The sequence below is a fragment of the Sapajus apella genome, unplaced genomic scaffold (assembly GCF_009761245.1).
Source record: "Sapajus apella isolate SASKATOON/1434 unplaced genomic scaffold, GSC_monkey_1.0 scaffold12, whole genome shotgun sequence".
NCBI classification, from domain to species: Eukaryota; Metazoa; Chordata; class Mammalia; order Primates; family Cebidae; genus Sapajus; species Sapajus apella.
The window spans coordinates 7,945,731-7,963,831 of record NW_022436952.1 but is presented as its reverse complement, the minus strand read 5'-3'; the positions used below and the strand labels follow the sequence as shown (position 1 = coordinate 7,963,831).

General features: G+C 41.3%; 1 protein-coding gene across 2 annotated transcripts in view; it reads right to left on the bottom strand.

Annotated features, from left to right (window-relative positions):
* KAT7 (lysine acetyltransferase 7) overlaps positions 1-18,101 on the bottom strand; it is a 37,964-nt gene that overhangs the window by 10,962 nt on the left and 8,901 nt on the right. The window contains exons 4-9 of one of the 2 annotated variants that reach the window (XM_032279947.1): positions 17,020-17,259; positions 12,792-12,874; positions 9,077-9,166; positions 6,778-6,876; positions 3,109-3,219; positions 978-1,169 (exon numbers count right to left, since the gene is read on the bottom strand). In XM_032279947.1, coding sequence (XP_032135838.1) covers positions 978-1,169; positions 3,109-3,219; positions 6,778-6,876; positions 9,077-9,166; positions 12,792-12,874; positions 17,020-17,259 — 815 coding nt within the window. The remainder of the gene's footprint in view (positions 1-977; positions 1,170-3,108; positions 3,220-6,777; positions 6,877-9,076; positions 9,167-12,791; positions 12,875-17,019; positions 17,260-18,101) is intronic. The other variant, XM_032279948.1, reaches the window with a different exon arrangement.

The following is an 18,101-nucleotide window of genomic DNA, read 5'->3' as shown; positions in this document are numbered from 1 at the left end:
AAGAGATCGAGACCATCCTGGCCAACACGGTAAAACCGTGTCTCTACTAAAAACACAAAAATTAGACAGGCATGGTGGCATATGCCTGTAGTCCCAGCTACTCAGGAGCCTGAAGCAGGAGAATCGCTTGAACCCAGGAGGCGAAGGCTGCAGTTAGCTGAGATCGTGCCACTGCACTCCTGCCTGGGCAACAGAGCCAGACTCCATTTCAAAAAAAAAAAAAAGAAGAAGAAGAAGAAGAGAATGAAAAAAGTCTTCTCTGTCTGAAAGGCCAATCTAATCTCCACTCCTTCCCCTGCTCCCCATCCTTGCTCCATGGCAGAAATTCCCCTTAAGACAAAGCTTCTGTATTCTGTAACACAGGGGGAAAAAAACGGCTTCTTTTTTTAAGCTGCAAAAAATCTAGTAAACATATTTGTCAACAATAACAGATTCATTAGGAAATAATAGATTATTAGGAAAAAGAGGGTAAGGCACCAAAGGACCCATTCTGCTACTTTCATAACCCAGGCTGATCTCCCTTAAATATTAAGGTAGTACCTACTCAGCACATGTTTCCTGGGTATCAGCTGTCCACACTAGTTGCTAGGGATATAAAGGTGAGCCATGCTGTCCCTGCTCTGCCTAATGAAGTCTGTATTTTCATCTAGTTTGGTACACACAAAGCCTGTGGGCAGAAGTAATTCATATTCCAAGCAGGAAATGCAGAGGAGTAGGCAGCAAGAACAAAAGACAGGAAGATGTACGTGACAGGATGTGGTAAGGGCCCTCAGCTGCTTTGGGGGGCACCCAGCACCAGCCATGCTTCAGGCTCTACACTGTGCCTTGAACTGTGGCCTTCCATTTCCTATGCCTTCGTCCTACTGCTGAGGAACACCGAGAAGGTGCCTGAATAGATGTCATCGCTATGGCGAAATCTAGAGATCCTACAGCTTATTGTCATCACGGTCAAAGCAGAGGAACCCAAGACAACTCACCATGTGCCGGCGGAGTATCGTTTGGCTCTTCATATATTTTAAACAGAATTCACACATATAGAGACGTCCCAGCCGTGCATATTCTTCAGGATAGGGAGAATGGTACCAAGTATCAAGCTCATAGCGGCCAAAAGCAATTGTTTTAATCATGTTGCTTCCCTCTGTGATTTGGCCTTGCAGCCTTAACTTCTCCTATTGCCAAGAAATCAAAGGTCAAAGGAGGATTAGACTTTATTATCTTTGTTTTTAGGCAGGGCACGGTGGTTCCTGTAATCCAACACTTTGGGAGGCTAAGACGGACAGATCACTTGAGGCCAGGAGTCCAAGACCAGCCTGGCTGAAATGGCAAAACCCCATCTCTACTAAACATAAAACAATTAGCCAGGTGTGGTGGCGAACACTTGTAATCCCAGCTACTTGGGAGGTTGAGGCAGAAGAATCACTTAACCGAGGAGGCAGAGGTTATGGTGAAAGGAGATCATGCCACTACACTCCAGCCTGGGAGACAGAGTGAGACTGTTTTAAAAAATAAATAAATAAATAAACAATACCTTTCTTTTTAAAAGCATGTGTACATGCCACCATGCTAGGCTATGAAAAAAAAATCAGACAGATTTGGTTTCTACTCATGAGAATTTACACTAAAGACAGCTACATGAAAAATCAGGCAGGCATATCGAAAACTTACTACCCATACTGCCCAGAGCACAGGTCTCAAAAGGGGGGGTTTCTCCACTACCTCCCACATTCTGGGCCTCACCAAAATGAGACCTTGGAAACTTCATTTTTATCATCCCAGACCAAACTGAATTATCAAGAAAGTCATCACAGATACAAACTCTTAACCCGTATAAAGTATTCTAAAGCTAAACAAAATGTTGACTTAGAATCTGCCTTAAAGTAAGCTTCTGCAGAAGCTTTTATAAAACTATATGAATCTCTATGACATACATCTACAATGGTCACTTAGAAAAAAAAGTAGGCCCTTTAAAAATTATTTTTGAAATGATGCATAATAATTCTGGAATCTAAACTCTAGGAAATAGAAAGTATTTCGGGCTGGGTGTGGTGGCATGCCTGTAGTCCCAGCTACTCAGGAGGCTGACGTGTGAGAATCACTTGAGCAAGGGCGGTCGAGGCTGCGGTGAGCCATGATAGTATCACCGCACTCCAGTTTAGGCGACAGAGCAAGCCCCTCTCTAAAAAAAAAAAAAAAAAAAAAAACGTTTTTTTCCTTGGATATGCTGAGTTGGCTACAAAAGTATCATAATTTGTAAGCACAACAGGTGTAAAGTTGTGAAAGGTTAGCCTAGGAAATACTCCATGCATTTAGGAACAGGATAGGGAAAACCAGCATCAGCAACCGCCCAGTCCAGCCAAGGGTAGCCAGCATATCCTGCCTCCACCAAGTTTTCAACAGGTCTAGTATTCGATACAATTTTTTTTTTTTTTAAATACAAGGGGGTAGTGGGTGGAGATGAGATTCACTTTAAAAGTTGAGCTTCCCTGAACACATTTAATCTGTTATATCAGAGGTAAACTCAATCACCAGAATTTTTTTCAAGCAAAATTGTTAAAAATTCTGCCTAGGACAGCAAAACTCAGTATAAACTAGCTCTAAATAAAGATCAGAATGGAAAACCAATGTATCAAACTTGGCTATGTCAAAGACTAATTCTAAAACATCTGACAACAGCCTTTTCCATTATTCCCCTTCACTGCTATTTTCATTCTTAGTGCAGAGGAAACCTTGCAAAAGGGGAGTTCCTGTTGGGATTAAGAAAACAACAGAGATGAGTCTCTCCTAGGCTACAGGTTCTCAGAATTGCAAATTGCCCAGCTGAGACAAAGGGGAGCCTTCTGTCTTACCCAGCCTCACCAGCTCTAGCCAAACTGGTACTTCCAGGAGCTGAGGTGGAAAGGAGGGAACAAAAAAAGGAAAGGAGGAGGGGTGATTTGTTTTAAATCTGAATGGGAAGGCCAGTCTCCAAAGAGACAGCTGGGAGACAGGGAAAGAGATTCAAGAAGCAAGGTACACTTAATTCCCATCAAACTGATTTGCAATCATTTTTCTTGGCAGTTCTAAGCACCTTTCACAAGTGGTCTTCAGTTTGGAGGTTTTAATACTCACCAAATCCTCTGAAGCCCGGGCTTGTGCTCTTCGGAAAAGATCCAAGTCATACTCGCTTGTCAGGTTTTCTAAGAGAGGTTCCCGTGTGTTCCCATAGGTCTGTCTGTGTTCCTAGGAAAATAACCAGAGCATGATACTCTGATACTCTCTGTTTCTAAGAACTTTATTTCAATCCATGCAAACCATACCACCATTTTATTTAGTGCCTACATACTAGGTGCTAGGGACTAAGCACAAGACATACTTATCAGGTTAATGCAGAAGATTCCCACTACCCACCCCAGTGAATCTGGAGAGGAAATGCTCCCACATCTCTGGAAGGGAGCTTCATTCTTCTGTCTCTAAATGGATGCACTTCGAGGATCAGAACTCTGCCTCCGTTCCTTCATGTAAAAATGTGCATGACAGTACAAATAAATAAAGTACAACAAACCCAGAGACACTACAAATTCCCAGAATCCTGAAATCTGGAAGGAGCTTTGGTGGATACTCCCCGATTTAAAAACAAAACAAACAAAAACCAGATTCTCTAAGCCTTAGTGTCTAAGAGTTTAGACTGAAAAGATCTGTAGGAAGGGAGGGGCAGGGGCAGCTGGATGAAGCAGTCCTTTGTAACTTCTTTCACTTGAATTGCCGCAGCCACCGCTACACTGTCTGCAGAAGGCGCACTACTCTCACTTTAAAACTCCAGTCCACATGTATAGGAAAAATAGGCTGGACTCTTTAAAAAAAGCCTTTCTAAATATCAAGCAAGAATAAAACAGGGAAAAGCCACAGAAAATTAAAAGCAAGAAAATAATCCAATCTTAAATAATTTCCCAATCTTACCATGGCGGTCACTACAAGAATCCTTTCCAGGAAAGAAATTCTACAAAGGAAACTTCCCTTTTAAATCTTTGATTTTAGCCCTTCCCACTCTGTTCGAGGCTCCACCTCCCATCCAGAGAATAGGAGATAATGGTAGTTAAGTGGAGTGGATGGAGTATCCCAGGAAAACATTATGGATTTCACACATAAATTAGCATATGAAGACATCATTCATCAGCATCTTTATCCCTATTAAATTTTTTTCTGGTTAATCTGGTTCCATCTGCAGTGAATCTTTTTAAATTTGGGCTCCATCATCTACGATTTGGGTTCAAAGCGTTAGTTATTTCTTCTAGTTTGAGGAACATTGGGGAAAACAAGCTTGAGAAATCCTAGCCAGCATTTTCATCAGGGAGGTTGGACCCTAATAACCTATCCCAAATTACTGAAAAGCAGTTGTCTGTTAAGATTAAAAATTTCAGGAACTTTTACTTCAGACATTTTCTACCCGTATGATTTTGGGCAAATTACCTCTCTGTCTTATTTTTCCTGTATATAAAATAGGGGAAATACCACTGATCATCCTGGACTGTTAACGAAGATCAAAGGCACATCACAACGACAGTGCCGAGCGCTCATCACTCAACATGTGGTATCACTGTCTTATTACACTTCTAACCAGTCTGCAGATAGAAACAGTGAACAAGACTGGGACAAGCAAACAACCTGGTACCCTATCGCCCACTACTAAAGTCCTCACTCTACAAACTAACAGAGTCTGGTGTAAAGGTCTAACTACAAATTCACCCCACGACCCATCACACACTGGCCTATGTCCACTTATTCCTAAAATTATCATTTAAAACAGTGATGACTATCAAAAAAGTAAATACATGCCAGGCGCAATGGCTCACGCCTGTAATCCCAGCATCTTGGGAGGCCGAGGTGGGCAAATGAGTTCAGGAATTCAAGACCAGTCTCGGCAACGTGGTGAAACCCTGTCTCTACTAAAAATACAAAAATCACCTGGGTGTGGTGGCCCACGCTTATTATTCCAGCTACTTGGGAGGCTGAGGCAGGAGAATTACTTGAACCCAGAACTGGGGAGGCAGAGGTTGCAGTGAGCTGAGATCGCACCACTGCTGTACTCTAGCCTGGGTGACAGAGTCAGACTCTGTCTCAAAAAAAAAAAAAAAGTAAATATAGTCATTCCTTGAGATCCCTGGGGTACCAGTTCCAGGAATGTCCCCTAACCTCCCTGTATATAACAAAATCCATGGATGCTCAAGTCTTTTACGTAAAATGATGTAATATTTTACATCCTGGGTACATCCTGTAGTATACTTTAAATCATCTTTAATTACTTATAATGTGATGTAAATGCCATGTAAATAGCAGTTACACTGTGCTACTTCATAAACAATGACAAGAAAAAGTCTGTACATGTTCAGTACAGACACACACACACTTTTTTCCCCTCAAATATTTCTGATCCGTGGTTGGTTAAATCCACGGGAACAAAATCCATGGATACAAAGGGTCAACTATACATAGTCTGGCATATTTTTGTCACAGTGAAACCATACTCTAAGTCTTCACAAGCCCTACATTTAAGAATCTATTCTAATGGCTAAATAAGAAAACATTCCAACTCTATTGAAAAAAAAAAATTAAAATGTCAGAAAAAGCCTAAAAGAGCAGCCATAAAAAAGAATGAAATCATGTTCTTTGCAGCAACATGGATGCAGCTGGAGGCCATTACCCTAAGCAAATTAACAAAAAAAAAACAGAAAACCAAACACAGCATGTTCTCACTTACAAGTGGGAGCTAACCACTGGGTACAGAGGGACACAAAGAATGCAACGTTAAACACTGAGGATTCCAAAGGGGGGAGAGGGACAAGGGTCAAAAAACTACCTTTCAGGTGCTATGTTCACTACCTGGGTGACAGCATCATCAGAAGCCTAAGTCTTAACAACACACAATAGATCTATGTAACAAGTCTGCATATGTAGCCCCTTATCTAAAATTTAAAATAAATGCTTTAAAAAAAAGAAAAAGACTGAAAGAACACACATCAAAATGTTAAGCAGTGGTTTCTATCTCGAAGAACAATTTTTTATTGGAATGTTTCTTCTCTACATTTTCAGTATTTTCAGTAGTAAGCATGTATTAATACATTTAGAATAAAATCTTTTCCTAAAAAAGATGTTTAAGTGAAAAGACAGAATCTAAAGTGCTACATACAGTAAGAAGCTAATTATGTAAATAAGGGATTGTGAAAAAGCTAGGATATATCCAAAAACACTAACTCTGGCTATTTTTAAGTCATAGGATTTGTTTTCTTCCACACACTTTGCTTAATTACTCTAAATTCTCTTACAAATGTACATCACTTCTAAAGTTAGAACAAAAATGTTAAAATACTACAAGAAGATCTATTATAGAATATTCACCCAATTAATACCTTTTAATCATAGAGGAAATCTATTTTTCCATTAAAATAAGCAGCCTACTATTAAGCTTGAATATTTTTCTTCAGATATCTCCAGTGCCACGGCATGTGTTCTAGTGGGTAAATTTGATCCTTTAAGATGACAGTAAAATTTATGAACAACTAGAGGGTCAATTTTTTTTTAATATAAATTCTAATTGTATTTCATTTTCCCAAGACCTCCTGTTTCCACTTTCAACAACTCAAGTTTTGGGGATGAAATAAACTTTAAATGCCATAGAGGAGTCACTTGGTAGTCACATGCAGAGAATACTAAATGGCAAATCTGAAAGGCAGAAGCTCAGAAAGCAAAAGGAATCAAATATAGCCTGAGCTCATGCTCATTAAATATTTAACTTTTCCTCACCATGTATTTCTCTTTCTGTTCTTTGCTCAGTCCAGAATTTCTTTTCTTCCTGAGTTCAGCCACTTTTTCCTTATATCGAAGCTGCCTCTCCGTTGGTGCCTAAAAGGAAAAAGGAGAAAATGAAAAGCTCGCTAGAAAACTCATTATGAAGCTAAGTTTCAAAATGAAAGTGCCAAGGCCCAGTGAGCTCACGCCTGTAACCTCAGCACTTTGGGAGGCCGAGGCAGGCAGACCACCTGAGGTCTGGACAACATAGTGAAACCTTGTCTCTACTAAAAATACAAAAAGTAGCCGGGCGTAGTGGTGCGTGCCTGTAATCCCAGCTACTCGGGAGGCTGAGGCGGGAGAATCACCTGAACCCAGGAGGCAGAGGTTGCAGTGAGCTGATTATGCCACTGCACTCCAGCCTGGGAGACAGAGCGAGACTCCATCTCAAAAATAAAAATAAAAAAGTACCAAAATGTTTTAAAAATTTTAAAGAGAAAAAAATGACAGAAATGTTCTAGCCACACTGCAAATCATATTGCAATTTTATTTTATTCATTTTTATTATTGAGGCAGGGTGTCACTCTGTTGCTTAGGCTAGGAACACCACAATCATGGCTCACTGCAACCTCTACCTCCTGGGCTCAAGCCAGCCTCCTGCTTCAGCCTTCCAAGTAACTGGGACTACAGGTGTGTACCACCAGGCCTGGCTAGTTTTTTCATGAATATGGCAATTTAAAAATTCTAAATCAGGTTCTCATCACCCCATTACCTTTACTGCCAATTAAATATAGGTTCAGAAATACAAACTTATTTTAATATTAACATAAACCAAGGATGGACATCTCTACCAAAGCAGCTAGAATAAAATTAAGATCATTTCAACTAATCATTTATAGATATAGAATGGTTACTGTTTTCCAGTTAATGCTAATGGATCTGATCAACAGTGGTATAAAACTTCATTACATATATTCATTTAAATAGAAAAACTGAATAAGAATAAAACCCAAGGCTGGGCACGGTGACTCATGCCTGTAATCCCAGCACTTTGGGAGGCTGAGGAGGGTGGATTACTGGAGGTCAGGAGTTCAAGACCATCCTGGCCAACATGATGACATCCCGTCTCTACTAAAAATACAAAATTAGCTGGGAGTGGTGGCATGATCAGCTACTCGTGAGGCTGAGGCAGGAGCATCGCTTGAACCTGGGAGGTGGAAATTGCAGTGAGCACTCCAGCCTGAGCAAAAAGAGTGAAACTCCATCTCAGAAAAAAAAAAAAAGAATAAAACCCAAGATAGACAAGGAAGAAAGTGTAGTTACCACTCACGGGGTGCTCTTTACCTGCCAAGCACTGGGTATTTAACACACATAATTTAGCTGACTGTCCTTCAAGGTAGGCATTATTCACCTCTGCTTATTAACAAACAAGTAACGTTTAGGGGGGTTAGCTGACTTCCCCAGGACAACATAGCTAGAGTTACAGAATCAGTATTCAAATTCAGATCTGTTTGGCTCCAAAGCCAAACTTCTTCCTCATCACCATACATCTCTGCTTTCCACCAATAATCTAACTGCAAAAACAGACACCTACATGATGAACAAAATATAGTATGTGACAAAGGCTGACATTTTGAGAGCACTACAAAGGGAATACATGAGGAAGAAATTCAGTAACAGCGGGAGAGAATTTGGAAAAAATTCCCACAACAGCTGAGAATTGCACAGGCCTTGAAAGAAAATACAATCTCTTCTTAGTAGAGGGACAGCGTTCCAGGCAGGAAAACAGCAAGAGTAAAGACCAAAGCCATTTAGGGAAGAGCAAAGAATTAAGCGCAAACAATGTGGCACGAATGTTCAGAGGGGCAGGAGGAGGATTAGGACCAAGCCAGGATGCTTCCTACAAACCAAGGGAAGAAACGAGTAGAAGAAAAATGACACAGACAATAAGTGTCAAATGCTGAGAAGTTATTGGTGGCCTTAGGAAGGTGCTAGCAGAGTGGACAGGTCTGAAAGCAAGCTACAATAGTCTAAAATAAGATGCAAAGTGAGGAAATGAAGCAGCAAGTGTCGTCTTTCGAATAATCACAATAATCTATTACTACAACTACTATAGATAGCATGATTCCCTCATTCATGAGGTAGAAGTGTTTGCTTTGTGAAAATTTACTATTTGAAAAACAAACGTGATTCTAAGTTTACATCCTGAAGAAATACCACAGGAAATGAGGCACAGATATGCCTGAAGATAATTATAGAGGAGATCCAAGAAATGGACCTCAAACTATGGCCAGCGCTTTCACAAGGCCCATACCTGGTGCCTGGTTGCATGCCTGTTGTTGTCATCTTGCCTGTGAGACAGCATCCTTTCTTCTATCTGCTTATCCCGGCTCTGTGCTCTCACCTGCAACCATCAACAACGTCAATAAATCCACCTGCTTCTAAGACTACGTTGACTTAAAGCATAAGAATACAACAATAATGCCTTGAATTTATGTCATACTTTACTTTCAAAGGGTCTTTACACCTATTATCACAATCTCTACAAGAAAGAGATAAGGCAAGCTTCACATTCTGCCTTCTCAGCCAATAACAGAATCAGGGAAGTTGAAATGATCACAGCTAAATAATGGGATCACTAATATTTTAATCATGCCTGATGACTCTGAGCCTGGACTCTTCCCAAAGTATAATAAATAAGAAAAAGCATGAAGAAGTTCAAGAATAGAGTAAGGAAGTACAAAGAAAACATTAGAAAACCTGGGTTTGGGCTGGGCATGGTGGCTCATGCCTGTAATTCCAGCACTTTGGGAGGCCAAGGTAGGCGAATCACCTGAGGTCAGGACTTTGAGACCAGCCTGGTCAACATGGTGAAACCCCATCTCTACTAAAAATACAAAAAATTAGCTGGGCATGATGCTGGGCGCATGTAGTCCCAGCTGCTCGGGAGGCTGAGGCAGAAGAATTGCTTCAACCTAGGAGGCGGAGGTTGCATTGAGCCGAGATCACGCCACTGCACTGCAGCCTGGACAACAGGGTGAGACTCCATCTCAAAAAAAAAAAAAAAGAATAGAAAACCTGGGTTTCAGCGCACGTGGTGCCTCACATCTGTAATCCCAGAACTTTGGGAAGCCAAGATGGGCAGATCACTTGAGGCCAGGAGTTCACAACCAGCCTAGAAACATAGTGAAACCCCATCTCTACTAAAAATACAAAAATTAGCCAGGCGTGATGGTGCACACCTGTAATCCCAGCTATTGAGAGGCTGAGGCATGAGAATCACTTGAGCCCAGGAGGCAGAGGTTGCAGTAAGCAGAGATCACGCCACTGCATTCCAGCCTGGGCAACAGAAAGACTCTGTCTCAAAAAAAAGAAAAGAAAACCTGGGTTCAAGTCTCCAGGGATCCTTAACTCGGTAGTTACGTGACCTCAGAGAAATCACATCAGCTTTCAATAGTTTCTGCTTCATAATCTAGGAATCGGGAACTGACATCCAACTGCTTATTCCACTTCACCACTAAAACTCAGCATGATCAAAACAGAACAACTGGCATTTCTCCACAAATCTGCTCTACTCCAAATCTTCCCAATATTAATAAATGAAAATACTGTTTGACTAGCCGATCAGGTCAACAACTTGAATGTTATCCTAGATTCTTCTCTTTTCTCACACCTCACATCAAATCCATCAGCAAGGCTAACATGTTGCTCCACTCTCAAACGTATCCTGAATCCAACCTAGTCTTAGAATTTCTGCCCATACAATGCTAGTCCAGGCCACCAACTACTGCCTGAACTTCCACGCAATCTCCCAACCACCCTACCCTGCATCAACTCTTGTCCCCACACTCCATTCTCTATATTAGCAAGCCTTCAGTTTTAGAAAGTGTGCATAAAATCCTATTGTGCCTTTCTTAAAGCCCCAAAATGCTTCCCATTCTATCAGAACAAAAATATATTCCTGTGCCAAGGTCCACAGGTCCTTTGTGATCTGGATCCAGCCATACACAACCTACTTGCATTCAGCCTCTCAAACCCATCAGTTTAACCACACCTCATGGCCTTTGTACTTGCTGTTCCTTCCACTTAGGTATCTTTTCTCCTAGATCTTTACACAACTGCTTCTTTGCCATCATCCATATCCCAGATCAAATGACAACTCCTCAGGAAGGTCTTCCAGAACGACCCTGGGAAAAGGCATTCTATTCCTATCCTCACCCCCAAAAACAGTCACTCTCTGTATCATTCATCTTTTTTTCCTCACAATATTTATCACTGCACAAAATTACTTATTAATTTGAAGGCTTACGTTGCCGCCCCCTATGCGAACATGTGCTCCTTAAATGCAGTCTTTTATTCACTAAATCCTCAGATACCTGTATTTGGCACAAGCAGCGATAGAAATATATGACTGAATACAAATAGTAACATCACTATTGCAAGGATGTCCTGGGAAACTCAAGAGCAATCGTGTATATGCAGGTTCTTCAAAAACACTAGAGCTGTTAATAAATGTGGGGAATTTGTCTAATCTTTCCACTTAAGGATCTATATGTAATAAAAATATATCATCTCAGAAATTCTCCTGCTCCTCTATGCACATGTTCCAGTAGTAAAGATGGACTATGCTGAGCCTAATGCCCCTTGCAAAGAAGGGGGAACAAAGAGGATAAATTCAGGATAGAAATGTTTTCCTTCTGTAGGAATTTTCTTCACCAAACTGAAATTTTTCTTTTTCTAAAATAAACTGCTTAATGTTCATATTGCTACAAACCAACAATTTCAAAAGCAATAGACATCTCTGGAAGACTTTTCTGTAAAACCATCCATGGTATCAGATCATTATATTTAAAGACAAGTGGTAGAGAACAACTCTCAGAAAGCAGAGATCGCAGTTATTCTCAGAGAAGGAAGTACCTTAGAAGCCTTGCGTGCTTTTAACACAGATATGGGCAGTTTTTTTTGTTTTGATTTAGTCCCAGACTAATGGGAAGACCTACAACTTATTTTTACACAGAGCAGAAGAAACTGCTGCTTATAAAAACATTTGAATGAAGAAAGATAAGAGTAGGGTCATAGACCTTAAAATCCATGTAAGCATGGAAGGTACTACTTGGCTGAAAGACTAAATACACAAAAGAAACTTTCACCCCTGTGGTCTAGCTGTATATAAGAGAAAAAATTCCTGACTCAAGGAAAATCAATGTCAGCTAAGGAATCTAACCTTTCCTCAGAATGAAACTGGCTCAGACAGGAATAAACCTGTGACCCTGGCCTCATTATCAAAGTAATAACAACAAAAACAACAATAATACTTTGATCTAACCAGCTTAGATAACCTGTCCAATACTACCAGAGCAATCCATTTAATTAATAGCATTTTCCACTCTTGCCTCCCCATAATTAGATCTTTGGTTCCATCCTTGGGAACAGCAGCCCACACAGGAACATACAAAACAGGATCTGAGTCTCTGCTCTTAAATACATTATTTCAAAATCCCAAAGGTTATTTAGGAGCTATGTTTCCAGAATTTAAAAGACAAATTAGCCAAGAGTAGGTGTGACTGAGAGTAACAAAAAGTATTTCACAGAAATGGACAGAAAAGGGGACAAGAATTATGAAAAGTTTTTAAAAGCAAAATGACTTCACAGATGTATCAGAAGAGAACCGAATGCATAAATATTAAGATCACATATTTATGCAAATTAGTCCGTAGTGGAGTAAGTCCCTAGCAGTTTTCAAAGCCAATTTTCAATAGAAAATATCAATGCACTAGTGGCTGATGTTCCAAATATTTCATAATCTCCTTGTTAGTTTCTTTCAAAGCACTGATTACATATAATTCTTTTGCCTGTTTAACTACTTTTGTTATAAAAACCACAGTTGTTTTTTATGTTTCCTCCACTACAATGTAAGAACAAGGACCCTGCCCTTCCTGTGGGCCACTGCATCCCCAGTGTTTAGCAAAGTGCCTGGCAAATGGTAAGCACTCAATAAGTGTATGTTGAATAAATGAGAACACAATTACCTTGCATTCGTCAGCTGAGAGGTTATGATAGAGTGGGCATCCTGAGATGGAGAAATGTCTCTCATGTTTTCCTGTAAGGTGTCCTGTTAAAGGAGGGAAAACTTAATCTCAAGAAAGAAGACAGGCTTAGAAAGTAGTATGTTTCTCTACGAGTTATGCTCTTTAAACCTTCCTACAGAGTTTCAATTTTTTACAAGTACATCATACTCTTAAGGAATAGACTAGGATCAAGAATACTTTGAGGCCCAGTACTGTGGCTCACACTTGTAATTCCAACACTTTGGGAGGCCAAGGTAGGAGGATCACTTGAGCCAGGAGTTCAACACCAGCCTAGGCAACACGGTGAAACCCCGTCACTACAAAAAACACAAAACTTAGCTGGGCATGGTGGCATGTGCCTGTAGCCCCAGACACTCAGGGGCTGGAGGATCACTTGAGCCTGGGAGGCAGAGGTTTCAGTGAGCTGAGATCACACCACTGCACTCCAGCCTAGATGACAGAGTGAGACTGACTCAAAAAGAAGGAATACTTTGGAAGCTCAGGTTCATACTTATCAAAGTTCCAATACATGAAAACCAAAGTCAAAGTAAACTTTCTCACTCGAGTCCAAGAGTTTGAGACCAGCCTAGCCAACATGGCCAGGCGCAGTGGCTCCTGGCTGTAATCCCAGCACTTTGGGAGGCCAAGATGGGTGGACCACGAACTCAGGGACAAGCCTGACCAACACGGTGAAACCCCATCTCTACTAAAAATACAAAAATTAGCCAGGCGTGGTGGTGCGCACCTGTAGCCCCAGACACTCTGGAGGCTGAGGTTGGAGGATCACTTGAGCCTGGGAGGCAGAGGTTTCAGTGAGCTGAGATCACACCATTGCACTCCAGCCTTGATGACACAGTGAGACTCTAACTCAAAAACAAGAATACTTGGGAAGCTCAGGTTCATACTTTTCAAAGTTCCAATACGTTAAAACCAAAGTCAAAGTAAACTTTCTCACTCGAGCCCAAGAGTTTGAGACCAGCCTAGCCAACATGGCAAAACCCCGTCTCTACTAAAAAATGCAAAAAATTAGCCAGGTGTGGTGGCACATGCCTGCAATCCTCAGCTACTCAGGTGCCTGGGGCATGAAAATTGCTTCAAACTGGGAGGTGGAGGTTGCAGTGAGCCGAGATCACGCCACTGCACTCCGGGCTGGGTTACAGAGTGAGACTCTGTCTCAAAATAAATAAATATATAAAAGTAAACGTTCCTCTAATGCAACATATTTTTAATTTACCCTATGGTCTACCCCATTGAGAGGCTAACTCCTAGGGATAAATAACACAATCAGGCCCTAGTCTGACCTATCTCCTCCTTCCATTCTGGTCATTCTGCCCCAGGTATATTGGCCTCTAAGTGTTCCTCAAACTGGTTAACTATACTCTTGCCCAGAGCCTTTTGCACTTGCTTTTCTCCCTACCAATAATGCTTATTCTCAAACTTTCAAACAGCAAGTCTGCTCAAATGTGACCATATCAGAGTAGCCTTCCCTAGCCAACTACATATATATGTGTCACATATACATATATACGTATACACCCAACTGTATACATATGTGCATATACAAATAATGGCCTACTCTCAGCACACCCAGTTTTATTTTCCTTCACAGCATTTATCTCCAGTTGATATGTATCTGTCTGTTTGCCTTCCTCAGCTAGACTCTAAGCTCCATGAGAACAGACTTTGACTTGTTCACAGCTATATCCTCATAACTTAAAACAGTGTCCAAGGCCGGGCGCGGTGGCTCAAGCCTGTAATCCCAGCACTTTGGGAGGCCGAGGCGGGTGGATCACGAGGTCAAGAGATCGAGACCATCCTGGTCAATATGGTGAAACCCCGTCTCTACTAAAAATACAAAAAATCAGCTGGGCATGGTGGCGCGTGCCTGTAATCCCAGCTACTCAGGAGGCCGAGGCAGGAGAATTACCTGAACCCAGGAGGCGGAGGTTGCGGTGAGCCGAGATCGCGCCATTGCACTCCAGCCTGGGTAACATGAGTGAAACTCTGCCTCAAAAAAACAAAAAAAAACAAAAAAAAACAAAAAAAAACAAAACAGTGTCCAGCAGATGACCAATATTCAGTAAAGTATCTGCTGAATGATTGGCCAAATATAATACATAAAATAAAAAGAACAATGTAGCAACGCATGTTTAGTAACAAGCAGAAGCCGAGGAAAATTGCTTTTCTTGCAGCATGACAAGTAGATCCCCCTAAAACTCTTAAAGGGGTATTAAAGCCATCATCTTTTTTTTTTTTTTTTTTTTTTTTTTTTTTTTTTTTGAGACGGAGTTTTGCTCTTGTTACCCAGGCTGGAGTGCAATGGCGCGATCTCGGCTCACCGCAACCTCCGCCTCCTGGGTTCAGGCAATTCTCCTGCCTCAGCCTCCTGAGTAGCTGGGATTACAGGCACGCGCCACCATGCCCAGCTGATCTTTTTTGTATTTTTAGTAGAGACGGGGTTTCACCATGTGGACCAGGATGGTCTCGATCTCTCAACCTCGTGATCCACCCGCCTCGGCCTCCCAAAGTGCTGGGATTACAGGCGTGAGCCACCGCGCCCGGCCCATCATCTCTTATACTAGTGTAATATGTTGTCTTTCTTAGTTTTTCACTGTTTATTCCAAGGAAATCAATGAAGGCCTGAAACAATTATCTTCTTTGAGTGACAACTGGTATGGAGTTCAGGAGAACTTTGCTGTATTTATTTATTTTGATGGTGTGAAATTATCTGAGAAACTCCTGCTAAGACCAGGAAAAGATCCAAATTAATTAAACACTACAGAAAACCACTGGGCGTAGTGGCTCACACTTGTAGTCCCAGCTATTCAACAGGCTGAGTAGGGAGGATCACTTGAGCCCAGGAGTTGAAGACCAACCTGAACAATACAGCAAGAACCTCACCCCTAAAAAATAAGGAAAGAAAAAAAAAGCCAAGTTTTAAGGCATGTGCCTTTAGTCTCAGCTACTTGGGAGGCTGAGATGGGAGGATCACTTGAGCCCAGGAGTTGAGACCACAGTGAGCTATGATCACACCACTGCACCCTGCCTGGGCAACAAAGTAAGACCCCTGTCTCTCTGTAACAACAAACAGAGAAACCACTACAGAAAATGTACTTACTGTTGGCCTGCCAAGCAGCAACTTACTCTGTTCTACCATTTTTTCAAACTTGATGGCCACATGCAAAGGGTGAATTTGAGAAGCAGACCCAGTAGTGAAAGGCCCCTTATCTCCCAATCAGCATCTTCCAACTCTAGACAAAAGCTTAAGCCCAATATTTGAACTTCAGCTCACTGAAGGTGCACAAATAAGGTTCAAACCACTAAAAGAATCTCTAAAGTAATTCACTAAGGGGCAAAACGCATAAGAAAACAGTAAGATACTTATTTATCACAGAAGAAATATTTTATCTTGTTTATACTTATTAAGTACACAAAACACAAGACCTAAAATTACTAGTTACAGCTCAAGCCTGTAATCCCAGCACTGTGGGAGGCCGAGGCGGGTGGATCACGAGGTTGAGAGATCAAGACCATCCTGGTCAACATGGTGAAACCCCGTCTCTACTAAAAATACAAAAAAAAAATTAGCTGGGCATGGTGGCGCATGCCTGTAATCCCAGTGACTCAGGAGGCTGGGGCAGGAGAATTGCCTGAACCCGGGAGGCGGAGGTTGCAGTGAGCTGAGATCGCGCCATTGCACTCCAGCCTGGGTAACAAGATCGAAACTCCGTCTCAAAAAAAAAAAAAAAAAAAAAATTACTAGTTACAGAAGGCCAGGGTCTCATGTATACTCTTAATTTCACAGCCTCTTGACAGGAAATGTTTTTCTCATTACCTTAACAGCTATGGCCGTGCAACCACTATTCTGCACTAGCTTACCCTTAAGTAGTCCTCACTGAGTACAAGCTTTGTGCCACGCAACAGGTATTTTGAGATAGTTTTTGTTTTTGCTGGGAAAAGGAGGGAATTTTTTTACTGGGAAAAGCTCTCGAAAAACCAGTTCTATTACTATGGACCATAGGCCAAGAAGAGAAATGCTTTTATTCAAGGGAGCAACTCATTATCACTCAGCACATGACCACTGAAGAGCCTAGGAAGCTAAATCTCAATAGAACACAAAACACTTCTGGATGATGCTGGGAGAGAGAACCACAGAACAAAGGATGTCATAAAGCTGGGGCACACTGACCTAGAGAGTTACAGCCTGGTGTCGGACACTTCATATTGAAGTTATAGCTTTCATGGAAGCGACGGCGCTTGGGGCGATGAGAGAGATCACTGCCTGAGTCCTTCAGGGACATGTCCTTGGCAATGCTCTCATCATGAGACACATTGGGGCTGGAGATGTCTATGTCAGACTCAGAAGAAGGTGCGTTTCCAGTTGGAGTTCGAGGTGGTGACTCATCATGATCAGCTGTATTTTTTGTTTCTAAAGCAAAAGCAATTGGTAGAAGTTATGAGTGGGGTTCATTTATCTAGAGGTTTACTATTCAGTTCATTTATCTAAGAGGTTTACTATTCAGAAGAGTTTATGGGCTTCCCAAATCCTCTTTCTACGATTCAACCAGTAACTTTTAGCTACTCAACTGCTAGAAGGCTAAATGGAAAATGAAGAGGCACTACTACACCACTCCTTTTGTGCAACTTTAAATTCTGATTAAAATGAAATTTGGACTTTACCTATTACACCTATCTGTGTTTCTCCTGAGTGGCTAAACATGGATAATCAAAACTGGATGGAAATAAATTTTAAAAACATTACTATCCCACTTCCCTTCCAGGAGATACATAGTACAGGAGATAAGTGAAAGTGATTGTCCTTCTGGGTGACACTGAACAGATTTAAGATGTGAATGGACTTAAATGACTCGAGTGAACCTGTTGGTAGTCTAACAATTCAATCTTGAAATTCCAGACTCTGAATCAGGAATTGCAAACCAAATGTCTACAGGGACTCAGCAAGGCCAAGTAGACAGCTCATTGTCCATCTAAAGGGGACAACTGCTATTCAACTCCAGCCAATTATTACTATGGGTGATTGGCCACCCAGTGTTCCCAGATCTTTTCATTGTTTAAAATAAACTATTAATCCAGGTTTTCATATGAAATCACTGTGTTTTCAAATACTAGCAACAAATTTTAAAAATTTTAAACAATGTGCCAGCAAACCAACCAATCATGTGGACAGGCTAGAAGTAGTTCACCAGTCTGTAACCTCTGCATTGAGAAATTTAGAAATAAATGGACTGAGAAGTATGGCTATAAGAAAGT